General features: G+C 43.7%; 1 protein-coding gene and 1 long non-coding RNA gene across 4 annotated transcripts in view; one reads left to right on the top strand and one right to left on the bottom strand.

Moving 5' to 3' along the window:
• Positions 1-12527, bottom strand: part of LOC127592022 (uncharacterized) — a 59655-nt gene extending 47128 nt beyond the window's left edge. For both annotated transcript variants that reach the window (XR_007960048.1, XR_007960047.1), the window contains exons 1-2: positions 12378-12527; positions 2366-2425 (exon numbers count right to left, since the gene is read on the bottom strand). This is a non-coding gene — a long non-coding RNA (uncharacterized LOC127592022). The remainder of the gene's footprint in view (positions 1-2365; positions 2426-12377) is intronic.
• On the top strand, positions 3591-13346 carry tfap2b (transcription factor AP-2 beta). Of its 2 annotated transcripts, none has more exons than XM_052052341.1 (7): positions 3591-3716; positions 5564-6025; positions 6923-6977; positions 8426-8645; positions 8823-8941; positions 9396-9537; positions 12353-13346. In XM_052052341.1, the coding sequence occupies exons 1-7, from the start codon at positions 3669-3671 to the stop codon at positions 12633-12635; spliced, it is 1329 nt and encodes a 442-aa protein (XP_051908301.1). In that variant the 5' UTR covers positions 3591-3668; the 3' UTR covers positions 12636-13346. The 2 variants fall into 2 exon arrangements, with proteins under 2 accessions (XP_051908301.1, XP_051908302.1); XM_052052342.1 differs by lacking the exon at positions 3591-3716 and adding an exon at positions 5296-5461.
• The last annotated feature ends 5894 nt before the right edge of the window (positions 13347-19240 follow it).

Below are 19240 nucleotides of genomic sequence, written 5' to 3'. Positions count from 1 at the left end.
GAGTATTACATCGCAGGAGATAAGTAATCTATGCCTGTGAGTATTGCTGTACAAATTTATAAAATAACAGTCCCTGAAATTCTGTCAATACATTTACTTTAAAAATGAATCAGGATGAATGCATTTCACGACTCGTTCGTAAAATAAAATCAGTGATTGCAGCAAAATGCACTTTATCACATAATCCAGTTGTCTTTTGACTTATATCGTTTGTTTCCATTGTTGTTTAAGACGTGATAAGCAACGATAACTCGAGCAAAATTCAGACGACGTTTCCAGCGTCTGGCTGCTTGCTCGTGTGGTGTTTTTCTGCCATCTAGTGGCCAAGTTAAGTACAGCAAAACATCGGTTTAATTTGCACTCGGTCGCTACTGTATAATCCAATACTATGATCGTAGTTACAACAAAATGCCAGCACAGGTGCAAACAAAACCTCCTTAAACGTACCTCCAGTTGAGGTTAAAATAAATACAAATGTAGCCAACGGGGTGTGAATGTAACAAAAATGCCCACGAGTTGTATTATTGTGACATGTGTGCATATGTTAAGTATGCTGATACATCGGGTATCAAAGCCCTTCAGGATAGCACCACAAAAATGCCTCCAGACCTCCAGACTGTCAGGACATCTGTCATTGCTAACAGTCATATGGGCCTTCTTTGTGCGTGTGCACGTCTGACAGAAAGCCAGACAAAGACGGATGAATCTTTGGCAGCAGGTCATTTCAGAGATGGTGACAACAGCCTTGCTTCTAAAACATTCATGTGGAAAGGATGCCTTGGTTGTTTTTTTTTCTTGCATTAAATATCAAAAGCTAACTAGTAATTCCAGCCAAGTCCTAGCCCCACATATAAAGTAAGTCTTTTACAGTGAGGCAAGCACGCGTATTTTAAATCAGTGATTCGCAAAAACTGCACCGCGAGAGATCATCAAGTGTACAACAAAAATGTGTCTGTTCAACTAGCTATGCCGGTGACGCTTCGTGGTAATTAAATACTCCTCCACTAGATGGCAGAAGGCACCCCATTAACATATGTATCAACTGTGTGTGACATTTTTTTTTGTTTGGGTTGTGTGTCATAAGACTCCCCCCCCCCCCCCTAGTTTTGACTCAATAAAGTGTAACTGCGTATGTTTAAGTCAGATCAAGCCTTCAAAGCGCAATTTAACAACGAACAAGCTAAGGCACATTACACAGAATAAAACAAAAACAGTGCATTGTTCAAGAACGGATCCTAACACTTGGCGAGATTATGCAGCTTTAAACTATAAACACCACATCAAATGCAACATTTTGCATATATAATTTTGAATATATTCAGACGGATAAGTGAATGAACCTTTGGACAAGAAGAAGAATCCTAAATGTTAGAAGACCGGGGAAATACAAGTCACTCGATACAAAGGGTTGCATGACTATTGTTGTACCAATAGATGGCGCAGCTCATACACGTTTAAGACGAGGGCGTTGGATTGAAAGGTGAATACTGTGAAATTGGGGGTGGGGTCTGGGGAGCAGGGTGTTGAAAGTGTTCAAATATTTTCTCATGACTAATCAAGGTGCCTATTGAGTGGATTTCACCCCCAACTCCTTCTTTCCACCACATCAAATAATAATCATTTGTTTCAGTTAATCAAGTTGTTCAGAATAAGGAGTTCTAAGAGTCAAGGGTCATGTGAGATACAAAAAAAAAAATCATATTTAGACCCTATGCATCCTAAAAGCAATAGTTAATTTATAATTTAAACGAATCTATCCAGGAATGCTCATGTAAAAAAAAATTAAGACTCAGCTCGCGACAGGCACTAAACCTCAGCGACATCTTTTGTCCTTCGTCCGTGCGATTAATTTATTGTCTCATACATAAAAGAAAGACACTAAGACCTATCGTTAAATGGTAAGCATTGATATTTATAGATTTAGAAAATTGGATGGGGGCATGAGTTGGGGTGTTTTAGAGGTGAAAGTGGGGGTGACTGACATTATAGTCAAAGGGGCCTTCTCTTTATTCTGCTCTGATGGCGAACATCATTCATTCATTCATTCATTCATTTTGTCTTCGTTTATGCTCACGGATGAGCCGGAGTCTATGCCAGCGGACTTTGTGCGAGAGGCAGGGCACATGCAGTATACAAACAACGATTTACACATTGCCAGTTTAGTGTCGCCAATGAACTCAACGTGTACACTTTTCAAGAAAAGCAATGAAAGCACAGGAAACACAGGAATATTTGAACCCAGAATTTCAGAAATGCGAGCCAGGCATTGAGTACATTTCTCAAGCGGACCGGGTTTAGAATTTCAATGCACCAAAAGAGACATAATGGAAACAAGTTGTTTGTATGGGGGGGGGGGTGAACTCACCTGTACAGAAGAAACCTTTAGAGCCAAGAGTCTGTATGGAGCAGCCATTTGCCATCAACTCTATAATGAGATTAAAAAGATGCTTAGTTTTATTTCTACATCCTACAGCTTTGCAGCACCTCCAAATTAAACAACAACAAAAAATATAAACGACCAAAATATCATGACTCAATATAATTGGAGGCTAGGATCCTTGAGGAAGAAGAGGGCACTGTTAATCCAACACTTGGTTGTCAATAACATTGCCCGTATAAGGGGACAGCAGGTGAACATCTTCAAAAAAAAAAAAGGGTTCACAGAACATGAAAAATGCTGACCTATGAGGAATGCGGATGAGAGCGCGAAGGAGTTTGAATAAATCGGAGGAATGAATAAAGCTATATCAGCCTGTGGGAAGAGTCAATGCATTTCTGGAAAGCCGCATCTAATAACTATACACTTAAGTATAAAACGAAATAAATGCAGACAATGCTGTGCCAAGGCGTCCCTATGACACCGTTTTTGCAATAAATATAATAATGATAGATATTGGTGGGGACTAGTTGTCATTTTCAATGAGCAAAATGGGCGGAGCCCACCAGTTGCCTCATGTTTTAATTAATTTCCTCTCACCAATGTCCACCAAGAACCGCTACCGCCCCCTACTGGCAGACAAATGACCTCAACAGCAATCTATGGCTCAGTGGCTCAGCAAAAGTAAAATATCTTTTTCGTTTATATCACTTTATGCATTACATAAAATGATTGCATCAAAGAACAAAAATTTACAATTGAATGAGGTAAGCGTAGTCGTCCACTTTTGTGCTAATTAACAAGAGTATGAAAAACAAACTATTTTACTGCGCACTGAAAACAGAATTTATCACATCACATTCCACACATTGAAATACTCGTCGAATCATCATCATCTTTCACACACGGTAGAAATCAGTCTAAATTGTTTTGGCGCTTCTTCAAATTTCATGAACAGTGAGATTTCCGCTTGAAAATGTACCATCCTTGTATTGTAGCCCATATATGTATGGACATAAATGATGCACATTCCTAATACACACACATACACCCATACACACAGATAGTTAATCTCCAGTGTTTTGGAAAGATCATTTTTATAGTTTTTGTGTTGACGCTCAAGTCTGAGAATCTTTTCGGGATTTTCTTTATGAACAAGGAAGTGGTGGAGGGAGCAGAAGGGAGGGAGAGGGGGCAGGAGGAGGGGGGGGGGGAGAGAGGCAGAGACTGAGGGATGTGACATCTCTTCCTCTCTCGCATTCGGGTTACGGACAACGGAGAAGCAGCGACCATGCTGTGGAAACTAGTTGAGAATGTCAAGTATGAAGATATTTATGAGGTAAAGTCACCATCTTTGCTTCTCCTATTTGGCTGGAATGGGATTACCAGGCATGCTTGAAATGGATACGTGTGTCGTTTGACCGGCAGGTGTTTTCCAAGTGGTGCAACCTTTATATAGGCCTTACTAGATTCGAGTTGTGAACGTGAACGGGAACCACCTAGGGTAAAATGTGTTATTTTGTATGCCGTGCTTGTGGATGAGATGCATGCTTTATAATTGATTTGCAACATATGGTCAGAGAAATGGTGGAAAAAAATATATTTCTAGAAAAATACTTTTTTTTTAAATACAATATAGGGGTGCTGATGGAATGTAATGATTTTAAAGCCAAAGGCACTAAGTGACACTAGTTACCACAGTGGACAGTTGATCATGTTCACAGGTTACAGGGTGCATGAAAGGGTTAATGTTGTAAATTGGCTACAATATACAACTTCAAAAGTTACCCTAAAACGCTCATTCAGGCGTGAGATGTATGTAAATCATCTTGGCTTTTCTCCCAGAATTATAATAGAAGAAAATAGCCGAGCTGCTGCAGACAGGGGCGTGAAGAAAAAAATAATAATAAAAAATGGGCCCCTTGGCCAAGCCCAGTGGGAGAGCCTTGTCTCGTGCCGCACATGGCCTCTCTCCCACGGCCACCGCAGTTTAAGGGAGCGCCTAATGTCATTAACCAAGCACTACGCGGAGGGCATTGTGGAGTCTAATGCGCCTTTTGACTCGTGACACGGTTCACACGAGCCCCCCACGCGCCAAGAGTTTCTTCTGGATCGTTCTACAGAGCTGATTTCCGTTTGTTCAAATAATCTTGGAGGGGGTTTCTTATATCTGGTGACCTATGAGCGAAGTATGTGATGGAGATTTACAATGCGGTGTTTTTTTGTCATATTAGTCTGCAGTTTACTATTGCAAGTGAATCCCAATTTATTGCGGTTTGGCGTTCGCTCCCATATTAAAAAGCCTTTTGGTTTAAATTGGTTTTTACATTGTTTAAAATAGAAAATACAAATAATTTTGTTGGAAAACTTTTGGTATTATTCTAAACCCTGCGATTATATTTGAAGGCATCCAGCACCAACAACAGAAGATAAAACTCCTAGAGTAGCCAAAGAAGGTGGCGAACCATATTTTCGCCGTTCGTACCATCTTGGAATAATCACAGCACACAGTTCAAATCTCAAGTCGTCTTTTAATAAGTTGGAATGTGTTTACACGTGTGAGTAGTCACACTATTTTAATAAATGCATGGGATCTCTATATCGCGAATTTTCTCCCTTTTTAGTGCGAAATTGACCTCCGTGAAAAACGGGGGCAGGGGCGTGTATTCTATACCGATTAAAACCATACCTGCGTGTCTCAGAACGTCACGCATGGTGGCGCAAGATGCTTCACTCGTGGCGATGCGTCGCCACTGGCCTCCCGTGTGCGCATTAATACAGTTTTCGTGCGAATCTCAGTCGTGAATAACAATTACACGGGAGAGGTAAGCAGGTGGGGGCGGGGGGGGGGCTCACACACGCGGGGGGAAGAGGGAGGGAGAGAGTGTGGTGAGAGAGAGAGAGAGAGAGAGAGAGAGGGGGAGAGAGAGCGAGAAAGAGAGAGATCTGCCCCTGGAGGTGCTTGGAGCAGCATATGCCCGGGCAGCTCTTGTGGACTAAAAAATTGGCGTTTCGGCTGGTTTGGTTGTTTTTGTGAGGCTGACAGCGGTTTTCCAGATGTTAGTTCATTCTTACTGCACTGCGGTGAGTTTTCACTCATGGTTATCATTTGTGGTGAATTGGTCTTCAGGTTCTTTTTTTTTTTCCGTCTTTTGGTGAGTTTCTAATTTTCTGTGCTCCCTCAAGGACCGCCATGACGGTGTCTCGAGTCACAGCTCGCGCCTGTCCCAGCTGGGTTCGGTATCCCACGCGGGGCCCTACTCCAGCGCGCCTCCCCTCTCCCACGCGCCCTCGTCGGACTTCCAGCCTCCCTACTTCCCACCGCCGTACCAGCCGCTCGCCCACTACCAGAGCCAGGACCCGTATTCCCACGTGAGCGACCCGTACTCCCTGAACTCTCTGCACCAGAGCCAACAGGGCGTATGGGGGTCGCGCCAGCGGCAGGACGCCGCCGGAGAGCGGATGGACAGCTCCTCTTTGCTGGCCCAGCCTCGGGCCTCGCTGCAGCAGCTGCCTGGGCTGGACCCGCGGCGGGACTACGGTGGGGTGAGGCGGCCCGACGTGCTGCTGCACGCCGCTCATCCGGGACTGGAGCCCGGGATGGCCGACGGATTGTTGCACGGACTGCACGGCATGGAGGATGTGCAGGTGAGTCGGAGGTCAGGAAACGAATTTTTCAACGCATGTGAGAGATATTCAACTTTTTTTTTTCCCTTGCTTGCATTTTTTATTTTTACTTTTTTTTTAATGCAACGATCATTCACGTCTTTGGAGGGCGGTTGGAATAAATATACTACTCTGTCAGACAACGAATTTCCTCAAATAAAAGAGTAGAGGACATTTAAAGCATACAAAAACTATGACAGAGATTGTACACATTTTATTTATAATAATTGAAGTGTATAATATGATTCTTATTTTTTGAGCGGGATCAGGGGTCAGTGAATGAGGTGCTCCCCCAGAGTTGACCTCTGAAAAAAAATGCAGCTGTGGTCTGACCCAAAAGGGCCTAAGGCTGAGAATGGGGCCGCAACAAGATAAGCACCATCTCTCTCTCTCTCTGGGCTGTAAAAATAAACAAATTGAATCAGAAGATTGCTTTTGATCTCACCCAACCAAATTGAATCGTTGTGATTTAAAATGTAGCGTCCTTGAATTGCATTGTTTTACAAAATAAACTGGGGAATTACGTACTGGACATGCAATGGACAGGAATAAATAAATAGCGGATTAATTCACTTCAATTAATTATAGCACTGACTTGTTTCTATTTTTCTCATTTTTTCTTTTGTTTTTGGGATGTCACCCGGTGCGATGTTCATATTCAGCATGTTCATTGTCGACCTGTAATTTATTGCCAAGCATGCAAAGTATTTCTGTTTTTGTTCTTGATGTGATGTCTGGGCGTTGTACTAAATTAAATTCACTTAACCCCCACTATAGCTTTAATTGCGTGTGACATTTCCGTGGGCTGTTGCAGTGTGAACTGTCAGTGCGAGAAAATCAGCTTATAACGATGGCTTGTATCTGTCTTGGTATTGACAGACTATTGACGACACCAACGGAACCAACATACTGGATCAATCCGTTATTAAGAAAGGTAAACTGCATGTCGATACCGTGTGCAATGCAAATGATGGATATTGTCGCCTTTAAAATGATTACTGATACTTTGCATTGCTGAATCTATTTAGGTGGCTTAAATGATTGGGTCGCATGACGGTGACTTAATCTAACTTGAAATATAGTAAATGCACAGCTTTGACAGAAATATAGGATATTTTTGGTGGGGAGGGCAGGGGTGGAATAAGCACTGGTGTGAACATCACTCGCCCTTTTTAGTTATTGACAATTATCCAATACAGAGCTGATTTCCGTTTAATGTAATGAATAATGAATATAATGTAAAGTATTGCAAATGGAGCATCCCGATCTGGCATGACCGAGTCTAAAATGTCATATTTTGAAACCGCGTACCTAATGAGGTGACCGGTGCGTGTTTTTTTTCCCTTATTGTCGTTCACGCGGCGATGGCGAGGGAGCAAAATGATTCGGACATCGTTTTATTCAAGGGGAGTTCCACTGGTTAAAAAAAAAAAAAAGACTGGCCGTTGTTCCTGCTCAGTGGCTTCAGGATGGGGAGGCTGTAAAGCGGGATAACGACCCCCCTTGTTCCCCCCCCCCCCCCCCCGCCCCCGCATAGCGCCGCTGACAGGCTGCCACGCATGCGGGCAAGCCGCTGATGATGTGCAATGATTCAGTCGCGGGATGTTGAGTGACTGAGCTCCCCGCGGGGCATTTAAACCGCTGATGTAATAAATGGCACCGCTCACGGAGATCTCGTGAGCTCGTTTAGAGCTAATCTGCTGTATTATCCCCCGTGGAGCTATCAAAAAAATAATAATCACATTGGCCCGGTGCATGCATGCATGCGTGCGTGCGCGCGCGCGTGCGTGCGCCTGCTTGGCTGCAGCGGCATTTTGACCGCCGAGTGCGAGATTTAACATAAATGGAAACAAGACGAGTGTGTTACTCAATGGCCATGCAAAAGGTGGGAGGGAGTTTCACGCGCCTGGATCAGCAATCGATAACGCGATGATGTCTACCAGAACTTTGTAGTCCATTTCAGGAGAACCTCGTGAACGCGCCTGTTTAGACAAGATAACCAAATTAGTTTCATGATGACCAAAACACACTCACTGGCCTCGGCATTAAATGCAATCATATTATATCGGATACTGAGAGAATATTTTTGGCTGCTCAATGTAATTAAAGCAGCTGATCAAAAATCAGAAACGGCCTTTACTTGCAGTGTTACCAAGAAACAAAGGAAAATCTTATGGGCTGTAAATAATTTTTTTTTTTACACACGGGAAAAAATGCCAGGAAATGAGGGACAGCCTATTAAATGATATCAAAATACAATGTTGCGTTATCATCGATGAAAACCGTTTTTAGCTCCTTTATTAGATGCCATGTATATATCAAATTGCCCGTCGACTAATGATAAAAAATAAATAAAATGAAAAAAAAATCTCCCTCTTTTAGTCCCCATGCCACCCAAAAACATCGGTTCGTTGATGCTCGGCAAGGACGGCCTGATCGGTGGAGTCAGCGTCAACATCAACGAACTGTTCTGTTCGGTACCGGGTCGGCTGTCCCTTCTCAGCTCCACCTCCAAATACAAAGTGACCGTCGGGGAGGTGCAGAGGAGACTTTCCCCGCCCGAGTGCCTCAACGCATCCTTATTGGGGGGCGTGTTGCGAAGGTACGCACACACACACACCGATGCACCTCTATGCAAATCTCTGGAGGCACTTTGTAACACCCACACACAATTCAAAATCACTTGAAGCATCCCTCGTGGCATGCTCTCAAAGAAATTCATTGCGCGCGCATGCTGTGTATCCAAATGTTTACATTCTCGTCCTCTACATTTTGACAGAGCAAAGTCCAAAAACGGTGGGAAATGCCTGCGGGAAAAACTCGAGAAGATTGGGCTGAATTTACCTGCTGGGAGACGCAAGGCTGCAAATGTCACGTTACTCACGTCACTAGTTGAAGGTGATTATGAGAAGCGTTATTTTAAACCCCCCACCCCCAACCCCACCCCCCACGCCACCCAGAGGGCGTGGCAACGCAGGCACCGGTTTCAGCTACCTTCAAATGCTGTGTGTTGAGAGAGGAGGGCGGATTGCGATGCAAAATGAATTTGATTCAGCGATTCAAGCAGCAATAATGGCAATCACTTTAAATGAGAATAAATCACATTTTCTAATTTTTTTTGGTAAATCGAACAAACCATATTAACTAGTACGTTTAAATCGTGCAGGGGAAAAAAAAAATCACACCATACTTAAGGTTAATTGTGCTGAAAAGTAGCCTCCCTCTTCAGTGCATCCAATTTGTTGGATTGAACAGCAATTTGTTACAAACTAATAAGAAGCAAACACGACAAGTCTCGGCTTTCATTTTTTTTTTTTTGCACTCGAATGTTGGATGTTGCCCCTGTGTGCAGGCGAGGCCGTGCACCTTGCCCGAGACTTCGGCTACATCTGCGAGACCGAGTTCCCCACCAAAGCCGTGAGCGAGTACCTCAACCGGCAGCACGCGGATCCCAACGAGCTGCACACGCGGAAAAACATGCTGCTGGCCACCAAGTGAGTTTGATGGAGCGTTTGATTGGATTCTCCACTCGTTGTCTTTTATGGCCGCAACTGCCGTTTGCCTCGCATTTTTTTTTTACACACGTCACGGCAGCGTATTCCGAACCTATTGTAATTTCAAAAACCTGCAATTTTTTTCCCCCTCTATGTGTTAGCAACTATTTTCACGTCAATAAATAATTAATATTTAGATATTTATTTATAGTCTAAAGCAGCGGGTGCCCCCTCACTTGTCTGTCCCTGCACATTGTTGCCGTTTCATTTGAATGACATAACTGCACCTATTGTGGGGGTGGGGGGAATAGCACATTCGTCCTCTCCAAATGGGGGGGGGGGGGCATTTCTGGTGGAAGGAATTAGTGAGAAATTAAAGCCTGCCTTCATTTTCCAGGGGCCCTCGTTGGTCCTCCTGTTAAAGGATGGCCTGAGGGAGCATGAGCCTGCTGCAAGACAATATTTTTATATATGCCTGCCCCGTTCTGGCGCAGTGAGCATGGCAATGACATTTGGATATGCGATTTTTATTCACGGGTTGATATAGTTTAACCCGGAATAAAATATAATGTTTGATGTTCGAAAATATCACCGGTTAATGCAAGAGTTCGGCATTAAACTTCATTGGCTACCTGAAAATATAGCTCTAATATTAACATTTTTTTTTTTATTTCTGGAAAATGTCAGCGCAAGATGAGCATTCTCCAGACTTTTAAGTGTCATTAAAAAAAGATTCATTTACAAGAAAGCTTTTAGCATAACGTTGGACAATTTGATGAGACCAGAAGAGCTCACGGGGATTTGAAAATACAACTTCAGTTGCTGCGAATGCATATTTTGACCCATGCTTGTCTTCGAGGCAATCCATTGTACTGTTCTCCGTGTCAAATTATAATTATCGATTTGAGGGCTGCTATACAGTGGAAATGAATTCGGGGGTTTTCGCAAATGAGTTGCAATTGCGGTGTCAAAAAAGCTGTTAGATAGCAAATACAATTAATCCAAACTATCTTTTGAAAATCTTGCAACATTGTTGTAAGAACAGAATTGGGGGCAAATATTCAGAGCACAAAGGGGTTTAGAATGAAGATATTTCAAGATCTGAAAAAAAATGAGGTCAAGTTAAATTAGTCTACGGAAAAGAAATGGTTTGTCATCTAATTGCGGTGCAATATTTGCTCGTAAATTCCAATATCAGTTTGGTGCTCAGTATGGCTGATGTGTTCTCCGGTGGATGTTTGATGCTCAGATGTGAACCTGCTCCACTGCTGTGTCGGTGGCGCCTCTTGAAAAATTCATTATTTATCAGTCAAGTGTTTCAAGTCATCAGAAAACAACAGCGAGGGCCCTAAAGTGTAGCCCGAGGTGGAGACTTCTTCTCTCTACTCAACTAACCCCAGCTGGGCTCGGCCTGCACCGCCTGTCACTCATTTGCTGCAGCAATGCCCTTAGGCCTGCCTCTATACTGTGTGTGTATGTGGGGGTGGGGGCTGGGGGGTGCTCTGAGAAGCCAGAGGTCCCTTGAATCTAAATTGGGCACAACTCCCAATGAAAAATGAGGTGTTTAAATTTAACAAGGTTCCCAAAATGAGATGTTAAACACCTATTGCCCCTCACATGAAGGCCTAATATTCCTTTGTGTGTGTGTGTGTGTGTGCAAGTTGAAGTTGTTTCAAAGGTGATTGAATGTATTGAAATTTTTATTTTATTTTTTCAAATTTGTGCTAACATTGCTAAGAAAATTGCAACAAGAGCATGAATGATGATAAATTAAATCAGTTCAAAATACCCAAAACAAGGGGCGGAGCTAAAGGGTGGGGTAAATCCAGTTCTCGTCACTCTGTGGCTACACCTAGCGGGGGCGGCGGTGAAACGAAATTATTTTGTATTAACTGCATATTTAAAGAATAAATGTGTAATTTGTCTCAGTGCAAATTTTAAAAAAGAGAACTTATACTACGTTAATAAACACTACACAGGAAATGGCAAAATATTTTCAAATCCAAAGCAAACGGCTAAATTTATACATGAAATAAAGCGCAGGCGATGTCACGTCAACATAACGGTAGGAGTGAAAGAATACGTAGCACGTCAAGGTTTTGTGCAGCAAATCAGCGCAAACTGAAAGAAAAACAGACATGCATTTGAAGTCTTCCTGCCACAGTGTCCAATTGCTCAACAATGATCCTGCGCAGCTTCCCAAACACAAATAACGCTCATGAGACAGACACCCCGTTTGTAGCATTGTCTGGTTTTACCGGTTCATGAGCAAACTGCTTTTCATCTCCACTTTGTGATATGATTTCAAGGTTGTTGTTTGTTTTTGTTTTTTTGCAATAACATCCACAGAACTTAATTCAACCGTTGACTTTCTTCTTATTGTACAACATTTTTAGTATTTTCAGTACTTTTACATTTGTTGATTCTGAGGGCTGGATACAGAAATTTGACGGATGGTATTCTTTGTGTTTTTTTTTAAACATGCTAAAATCGACCAAGCGATTCAGTAATGCTGATAGTTAATTTTTTTTACCCAGATTTTGGGATGGTCACGGCACACTCGTATAAAGCAAATGAGTGGTGTGATTGGCTATGATTAAAGTCAGCTGTGACCACCCCCACAACAGTGCAGCCTTCCCTCTCTCAGAGGTGCCTACCTGTGCATATCTGGTCTCACTCGTTGATGAAAATAGATCATCTTTAAAGGGGAGAGCTCCTGATTCCGATTATCATGTGAGGCTACGCTAGCTGAAGTAGCATCAATGGCAAAAAGGTCTTTCCTCTCCCGACACATGATCGCTTCTCTTCCCTCCAGGCAATTGTGTAAGGAGTTCACAGACCTGCTGGCCCAGGACAGGACTCCCTTGGGCAACTCAAGGCCCACGCCCATCCTGGAGCCCGGCATCCAGAGCTGCCTCTCTCACTTTTCCTTCATCACGCACGGCTTCGGATCACCCGCCATCTGCGCTGCGCTCACAGCCCTCCAAAACTACCTCACCGAGGCCCTCAAAGGACTGGACAAGATGTTCCTCAACAACCCTCCCAACCGGCACGGGGACAACAAGTCTGGCGAGAAAGAGGAAAAGCAGCGGAAATGAACCAGACGTGACGTTATTACTTGCAGCTTTACGCCACTGAGACTGAAGTGCGCGCACGTACACACACACACACACACACACACACATCCAGCCTGCGTGAGGAAGGAAGAGGAGGAAAGGAGTTCAGAGACATAGAGGGACTGTTCATCTGCGTTACGTTCTTTCACTCCCCCGAGGACATTCTGGCTGCGGTTACATCCATTTTACTCCTCGTGCCAGCATCCTGACCGCAACGCTGTGTGCAGCAGCAGCAGACTTTGTGTGTGTGTGTGTGTGTGTGTGTGTGTGTGCGCGCGCGCTTGTGTTTGTCTTCACGCAACAAAAAGCATCGTGAGTATGAAGATGGGTCATGAGCTATCTATCTGTAAAACAGATTTGTCTGGTAACTTCACACGAAATAGAAGCGGGTGAGGGGGGGGTGGGGTTGGCGGGGGTAATTTATGCGTGTACATATTTATTTATATTAATTTAAATGGTTGATTTTGTAAATAGGTGCCAGCTATTTTGGAGGAGGCCTATTTATCTGTGATTTGATCTTTGTGCGTCACCAGCCGGTGTGGGGTGGGGGGTGGGGAGTGAGGGCTCGTCCAGTGTTTTTCTGTTTCTTCTAGAGCTGTTGTCATGGTGCTGATGATGGGTAGACATGCTTTGAATTGTCCTGTGCTTTCATTTCTATCACACTGATAATAAACCATGCGTTTTATTATGAGAGCTATGCTGCCGGCACCCTTCCTTCACAAAAACGCCGCACTTGGAAATGTATCCTCATATACGGAAAGCAAATGTCCTCAACGGTGGGAGGAGAGGACAGAGGGGGATAGATGGAGAAGGGGTGACTTTTTAATCAAATGAGAGATGGTTCTGAAATCCTGCTTCTGTGAAAAATGAAATTCCGAATTTGACCAAATGTTTTACTTTAAAAAAAAAAATACAGCTCTAAAATACAAAAATATGAACCTCAGGGGTTTATCCAACAGCGTGTATGATTTTTTTTCTGACTTCCTGAATGCTTACTGTTAAATTTAACCAACCTACAAAAAAAGGAACTCTCAGCTTCCTGATCAGTCGACGTAAACCATGAAATGGACTTTTTCTTTTTCAGCATTTCAAGCAAATCCATTTTTATTACTCATACTGCAGTTCAGATGTCCAACACACCAATTTTTTCTGACTAAAGCGTGATGTAATAACATCCCCCTCCAAAATAGCATTTGATCCAGAATGAGAAAAGTGCTCCAAATTACACCCGAATTCCTCGGTCACAGATGACCCCGACTCACCCACTTGGTTATGATTCTGTATCATGGCCACATACCAGGAAATGTGAAAGTTCAACCAAACTAGAGGGCCAAATAAGCTGGTCAGTTCACGGAAAACTGTTGCCTGCATTTTCACCTCAGTTGAAACCATAACACACATCAAACCTGTCATCTGCATCCCAAAAAAATATTTACATCATTCGTGCACAATCATTAATTGGGCACGAACTGCGATACTGAACCATGAATGCACTTTATGCATTTGAACCTTGCCGACTATGTTTATAGCAACCCTTTTTTTCCCCAACATGGGTTTTTTGTGTGTGTGTGTGTGTGTGAACAATATCACTTTTAACTAAAACAATACCAATACTGCTACTGGTAATAATAGATCGGATACTGAGATTTCATCATGCAAGGAGGCTGCAATGTATTCCACAGCATGCACACAGCAGGATGGATTCCAGCGAGATAATTGGCTGCATTCTAGAGGCCTCTCACTCGCATGTGCGCCAGGGAACAGGAATTGTGCCTTGGGGGGGGACGGGGGGGGGGGGCGCTCTGTGTTGGCTATCTCGCACTGTACTAATGATGAGAGAGCACGTGAGGCGCTGGGTCGAGCAGACACACACAGAAAGAGAGAAATTCCAAAAATCAACTTTATTAGGCCTTTCCTCCCCAAAACAGTGCAGGGTGGTAATGGCCTAATAAACTACCTTAAAAAAACATGAGAGCAAAAGCGGGAAAGGAGAGATGGAAATGGAGAGAGTGATAGAGGCAGCCCGGGGCTGAGCGTGACCACTGGAGTGGAACGTCGCGTGACGCAGGTGCAGAGTTCAGAACCCTCACGTCCGCGAGCGATTCCCGTTCAACAAAAGAAAAAGCTATTGAGGATCAGCGGCTATACACAACAAAGACAGGTTGGCTGGCAGCGGCAACAATCATGCTTGGGACCAGAGCATCGCGTTGGGATAAAAATTCATTCTCAATGGCATTTGGCACCGAGACAATGGATTTGTGGCTTTCAAAAGTTGACAACCTTTGAACATTTTCCACAAACGTAAAATCATTATTTGGGGGGGGGAAGCCCCAAACTATTCCATTGACACTCTTGGCTGTACGTTTAGGACAAGTTGAATAGACGAATATATATTATTATTATATTATAACAGAAGAATAAACATATTCACTCTATTCACTTGAGGTGACTTAAGGGCCTTAATGGAGACTTCTTATTACTTTTTCTTTTCTGATTGATTAAAAAATGATTTAGTAGATATAAACACATAACGGGGTAGGACTAGATAAGTTTTTTTTACTTCATCCTACTCCCTTGAACATAATAACTGTGTTGAATGAAGACTGATTTCTTTCTTTTACTTTTTTATCTACCTTATTTTCTGTCAAATTATTACTGTATATGTTTTATGTTCAATAAACAAACCAAACCAAACTTCTGGCAATTGTTTTTATTTCAGGGCTGTCATAGTAAAGGGGGGCCGAATACTTTTGCATGCAACGCTTTCTTGAAAAAATAAAAAAAGTTAAAATAATGAATCAATTTGAGCTCCATAAATGAAAACTGTATGTAAAAGAAAGATTGAAATCTAGGTACTCAAAATATAAGGATGGTTTTAAATAACTGTTTTTTTTCCTATTACCCATCAAATATAAAAAGTAATTGTCGTTGCCGGATAAGCAGAAAACCCCAGTGGGCAATCTCTATTCTGTTGTCGTTTTCACCATGTTTTTATTTCTACTGATCTGATACGAGCTAAGCCAGCAAAAAAAGCGTGCACGTTCTATTGCCAGCTATATCAACACATGATCATGCTGAAAGATGACCGATATGTCTGATCAAGTTGTTTTCATGAAACGATCACAAAAGATGTCATTTTAATCATGAGACCGGTTCCTCGTTGACCCAGCTGTGAACAAAAAAAAAAACAACAACAACAAAAACACAGTCCAGTTTGCAAGTTACATCTTGCATCCTGAGTCGCCCTGTCGTTTTTGCCAGAAAGTCAGGAAGCGCGTTGCCATCAGCAAAGCCTTTCAGCACTCTTGTCACCCCGATGGGCTGTAAAAATGCTTATCCCACGCACACACACACACACACACGCACGCGGGTTATCCAGCATGCAGACTGCCGAGTGCAGGTCGGGAGTAATTCCTGCTCACAGCACTGTGCTGCAGGCAATGGAGGCGCTGGATATTTCATTATTCATTAATTTACTGTTTAACAAATCCTGTCATTACTGAGCTAGAGCTGAGTTCTTTCTCTCCCTCGAACACACACACACACACACACAGTGGTGGGTGTCAGGCGTTGCAAATGGGCCTGTTTGATCCTGGCCTTCTCAACAAATGTGTAGAGAGCCATGAATAATAAGAAACGCGGAGCTTTGCCGGAACGAGCAAGCGTGACACTACCTCACACACACAAAAAAAAAGCCCTTCAGCGTGCGGCAAAAAGTCCGCTGGGGCCTGCAATAGGCGCCCGAGGTTCTTTATATGAAAAGAACCAAAAAAAACAAAAAAACAGTTGGTATAAGGGTGATCGATATGAAAGCCAACGCACCCCCTCTGCCCCCCGTACGGCTCACGCGGAAGGTGAGAGCGACACTGGACCATTTCCTGTTTTGCATCAAAGGTTAGCTCAGCTGCTGCTTATTTTCTTCACGACTGACATTCATTAAAAACAACAAACAGCCCAAACAACATGCAATGTGGCTTTTTTGAGATTCCCGAACACAAAACCAAAGTGCATTTTTCTCAACAATTCTTATTTTTTTGTGTGTGTGTGCGGGAATTGCATTCCAATTAATCGGTTTTAACAATGAACCATTAATCATCTTGTTTGGAGAGGGGGGGAAAAAAAGGAAAATAAGGCGAGGGCTTCACAAAAAGCCCCCAGGCTGAGTGCCGGAACACTTTACATTGAAAAGTGCGAGTCAACTGTAAGAAAATAAAAGAAACTCCAGTTTGTCAACATGCTCAGGGGCTGAGACGTTGCTGGGACGTGGCACTCGAAAAAAGGTAACAAAGAGGAGGCGACGCCATTCGGACAACAAACAGCAACGTCATTTAATTACTTAATAGCTTGACATCTTGCCACCGAAAAGCCCCCCCCAAAAAACGGAAAAAGACTGACATCCCAATGAGGACCGAAGCACCGCGTATCTCAACGGAGCACAGCGGGACCTGTGGGTGGCCGCCGACTCCATGTCATTAACATGTGACATATGGAGAGCTGACGAGGAGCGGCTGGAGGTCGGCGATGCGCCTTCACGGCCGTTCTTGTGTCTGCGGGGGCCGCGGTGGGGCCCGCGGGGCAGCGGCGGGCCCGACCGAGTCGAGCGGCTAGTCGGCGTCGGCCGTTGAGACGCAACGTGCGGATCAGTATGCATGACGGACAATGCGCGTGGATGGTAGCTCAGGGCGAGGTGTGGGTGGTTGTTGTATTGGGAGGAGGAGGGCGAGGAGGGGGGGGGGGGCGGGCGGCGGGGGCTCGGAGGGATGCTGGCAGTCGGATTCCCTTTAGGACGGTTTGAAGATATTAAGTTGAAGTGACACAGTCGCTGCTGCTGCTGAGGCAAGACAGCTTCTCAAGGTCACACACAGGAGGACGCACAGTCCTATCGCCAAGCCACTCATGCTCATTTGGACACCGCAGCACACACGACAATCATACCGACGTAAAAAATTAAATGATGCTATTCGACCTCAAAAAGAACCAAAAATCGATATAAAAACGACATACACAATATGACCAATGACAGGTTCTGTTGACCTTTTGCATTTTTTTTAATGAAAGAAAGTCACATCACAAGAACGACGACAGATCGCTCCTCGTTCCAAATTAGCCAATAATGCAAAGCGACTATTGGAATACTTTTGACTGGGAACACATTTAGGTGTCACGCAGTGCAAAAGAAACCTAACGCCCCCCCGCCCCCGACACAAATGACGGTACTTAAAAATAACAACTAGGCCATCGCGGCAAGGCTGCGACCGTTAAGAGCAATCAAAACCGCTTTTCAGTTTACAGTCTTAGCATGAAAATGTTTGAAGCCGCGCTTAATTGATTGACCTCGTTAAATACCCCTGAAAGCCTGCTGGCGTTATGAATTGATTTACTTTCAAAAGAAACATTTGCACGCTTCCTCTTAATCCCTCCTTTTAAATAAACAGAGCGCTCGTGCACCGAGGCGTGTCGCTGGGGATGCCGGAGCAAACACAAGCGCTCTCTGGCCATTAGTTTATGTTTTAGGTTAACGAGTCGGATGTTGATTTGAAGGGAGAAACGCTTCCGCCAGGCTTTGGCTTGATTAGTTTCAGTAAATATCTTTCTTCTTGCCTTAATTATTGCCTACTTATGTCCGGGATTCAAACATTTGGAGCCAGGGAGGATAACGGAGCGTTGAATGTTAGCGCGTTGGCTAGAACAATCCGGAGACGACAAAACAAGAAAATGCAATTGCTGCTCACCGAATGCCAAATCGAATGCGTCGTGATTCATGAACGGGACATTTATTGTCGATTCATTACAATGCAATCTCGTGTCACTACATGAGAACATTTGAGGCGAGTTCATTCCGCAGTTGATTTATGAGCATAGAAAAGTTTGGGGAAACTTGCGCAACAGCTCAACGTTTCGATGCCGACGCTCGCATTCAACAAAGTCTGCGTCAGATCAATTTAACCTGGGAAACAAACAAACCAAAAAAAAAAAAAAAATCCCATCAGATGGCAGAATCGAGTTTCATCCTGGTGTGTCCTTCCGCACGATAATGTAAACGCGTGGCAAACAGGTAAAGGCGTGACCGTGGATTTGGCAACAACAACTGCGGCGAGATAAGAGCACTGGGGGGGGGGGGGGGCACGTCTGATCATTTGTTATCGAAGAAGATGATGAGGGGGGAGAAGAGACAGTGTATTATCTGCTGTGTTTCAGCTATAATAGGAATTCATCTTTGGCTCACAGACTGCGTGCAAAAAAATAAGAGAGAGAGAGAAATTGCCTCGGGGCAATGGAGGTCTCTGCTCGGTGTCTGAACAAAATGCCTAGTCTGATCGAGTGAGCAAGGCCATGAACCAACCATCTGCCCCTATAGCATCAAGCCCAGCCTCATAACACTTCTAATACTCTGTGTGTGTGTGTGTGTGTGTGTGTGTACTAAAGCTCGACAGAGATCCAGCCACCAGTCCACTTCAGTTTGAATGCACTAAAAAAAAATATATAAAACTGTCGTTTCTCCCAAGACAATTAGGGCATATTCGGTCACGGGATTAATTAAATGATCGCTCCGTGATAATAATGTCAAGTGAGGATCAGACTCACAA

Source organism: Hippocampus zosterae, chromosome 19, assembly GCF_025434085.1.
Source record: "Hippocampus zosterae strain Florida chromosome 19, ASM2543408v3, whole genome shotgun sequence".
Classification (NCBI taxonomy): Eukaryota; Metazoa; Chordata; class Actinopteri; order Syngnathiformes; family Syngnathidae; genus Hippocampus; species Hippocampus zosterae.
The sequence above is the reverse complement of the archived record's forward strand: the minus strand, read 5'-3'. Positions and strand labels throughout refer to the sequence as shown.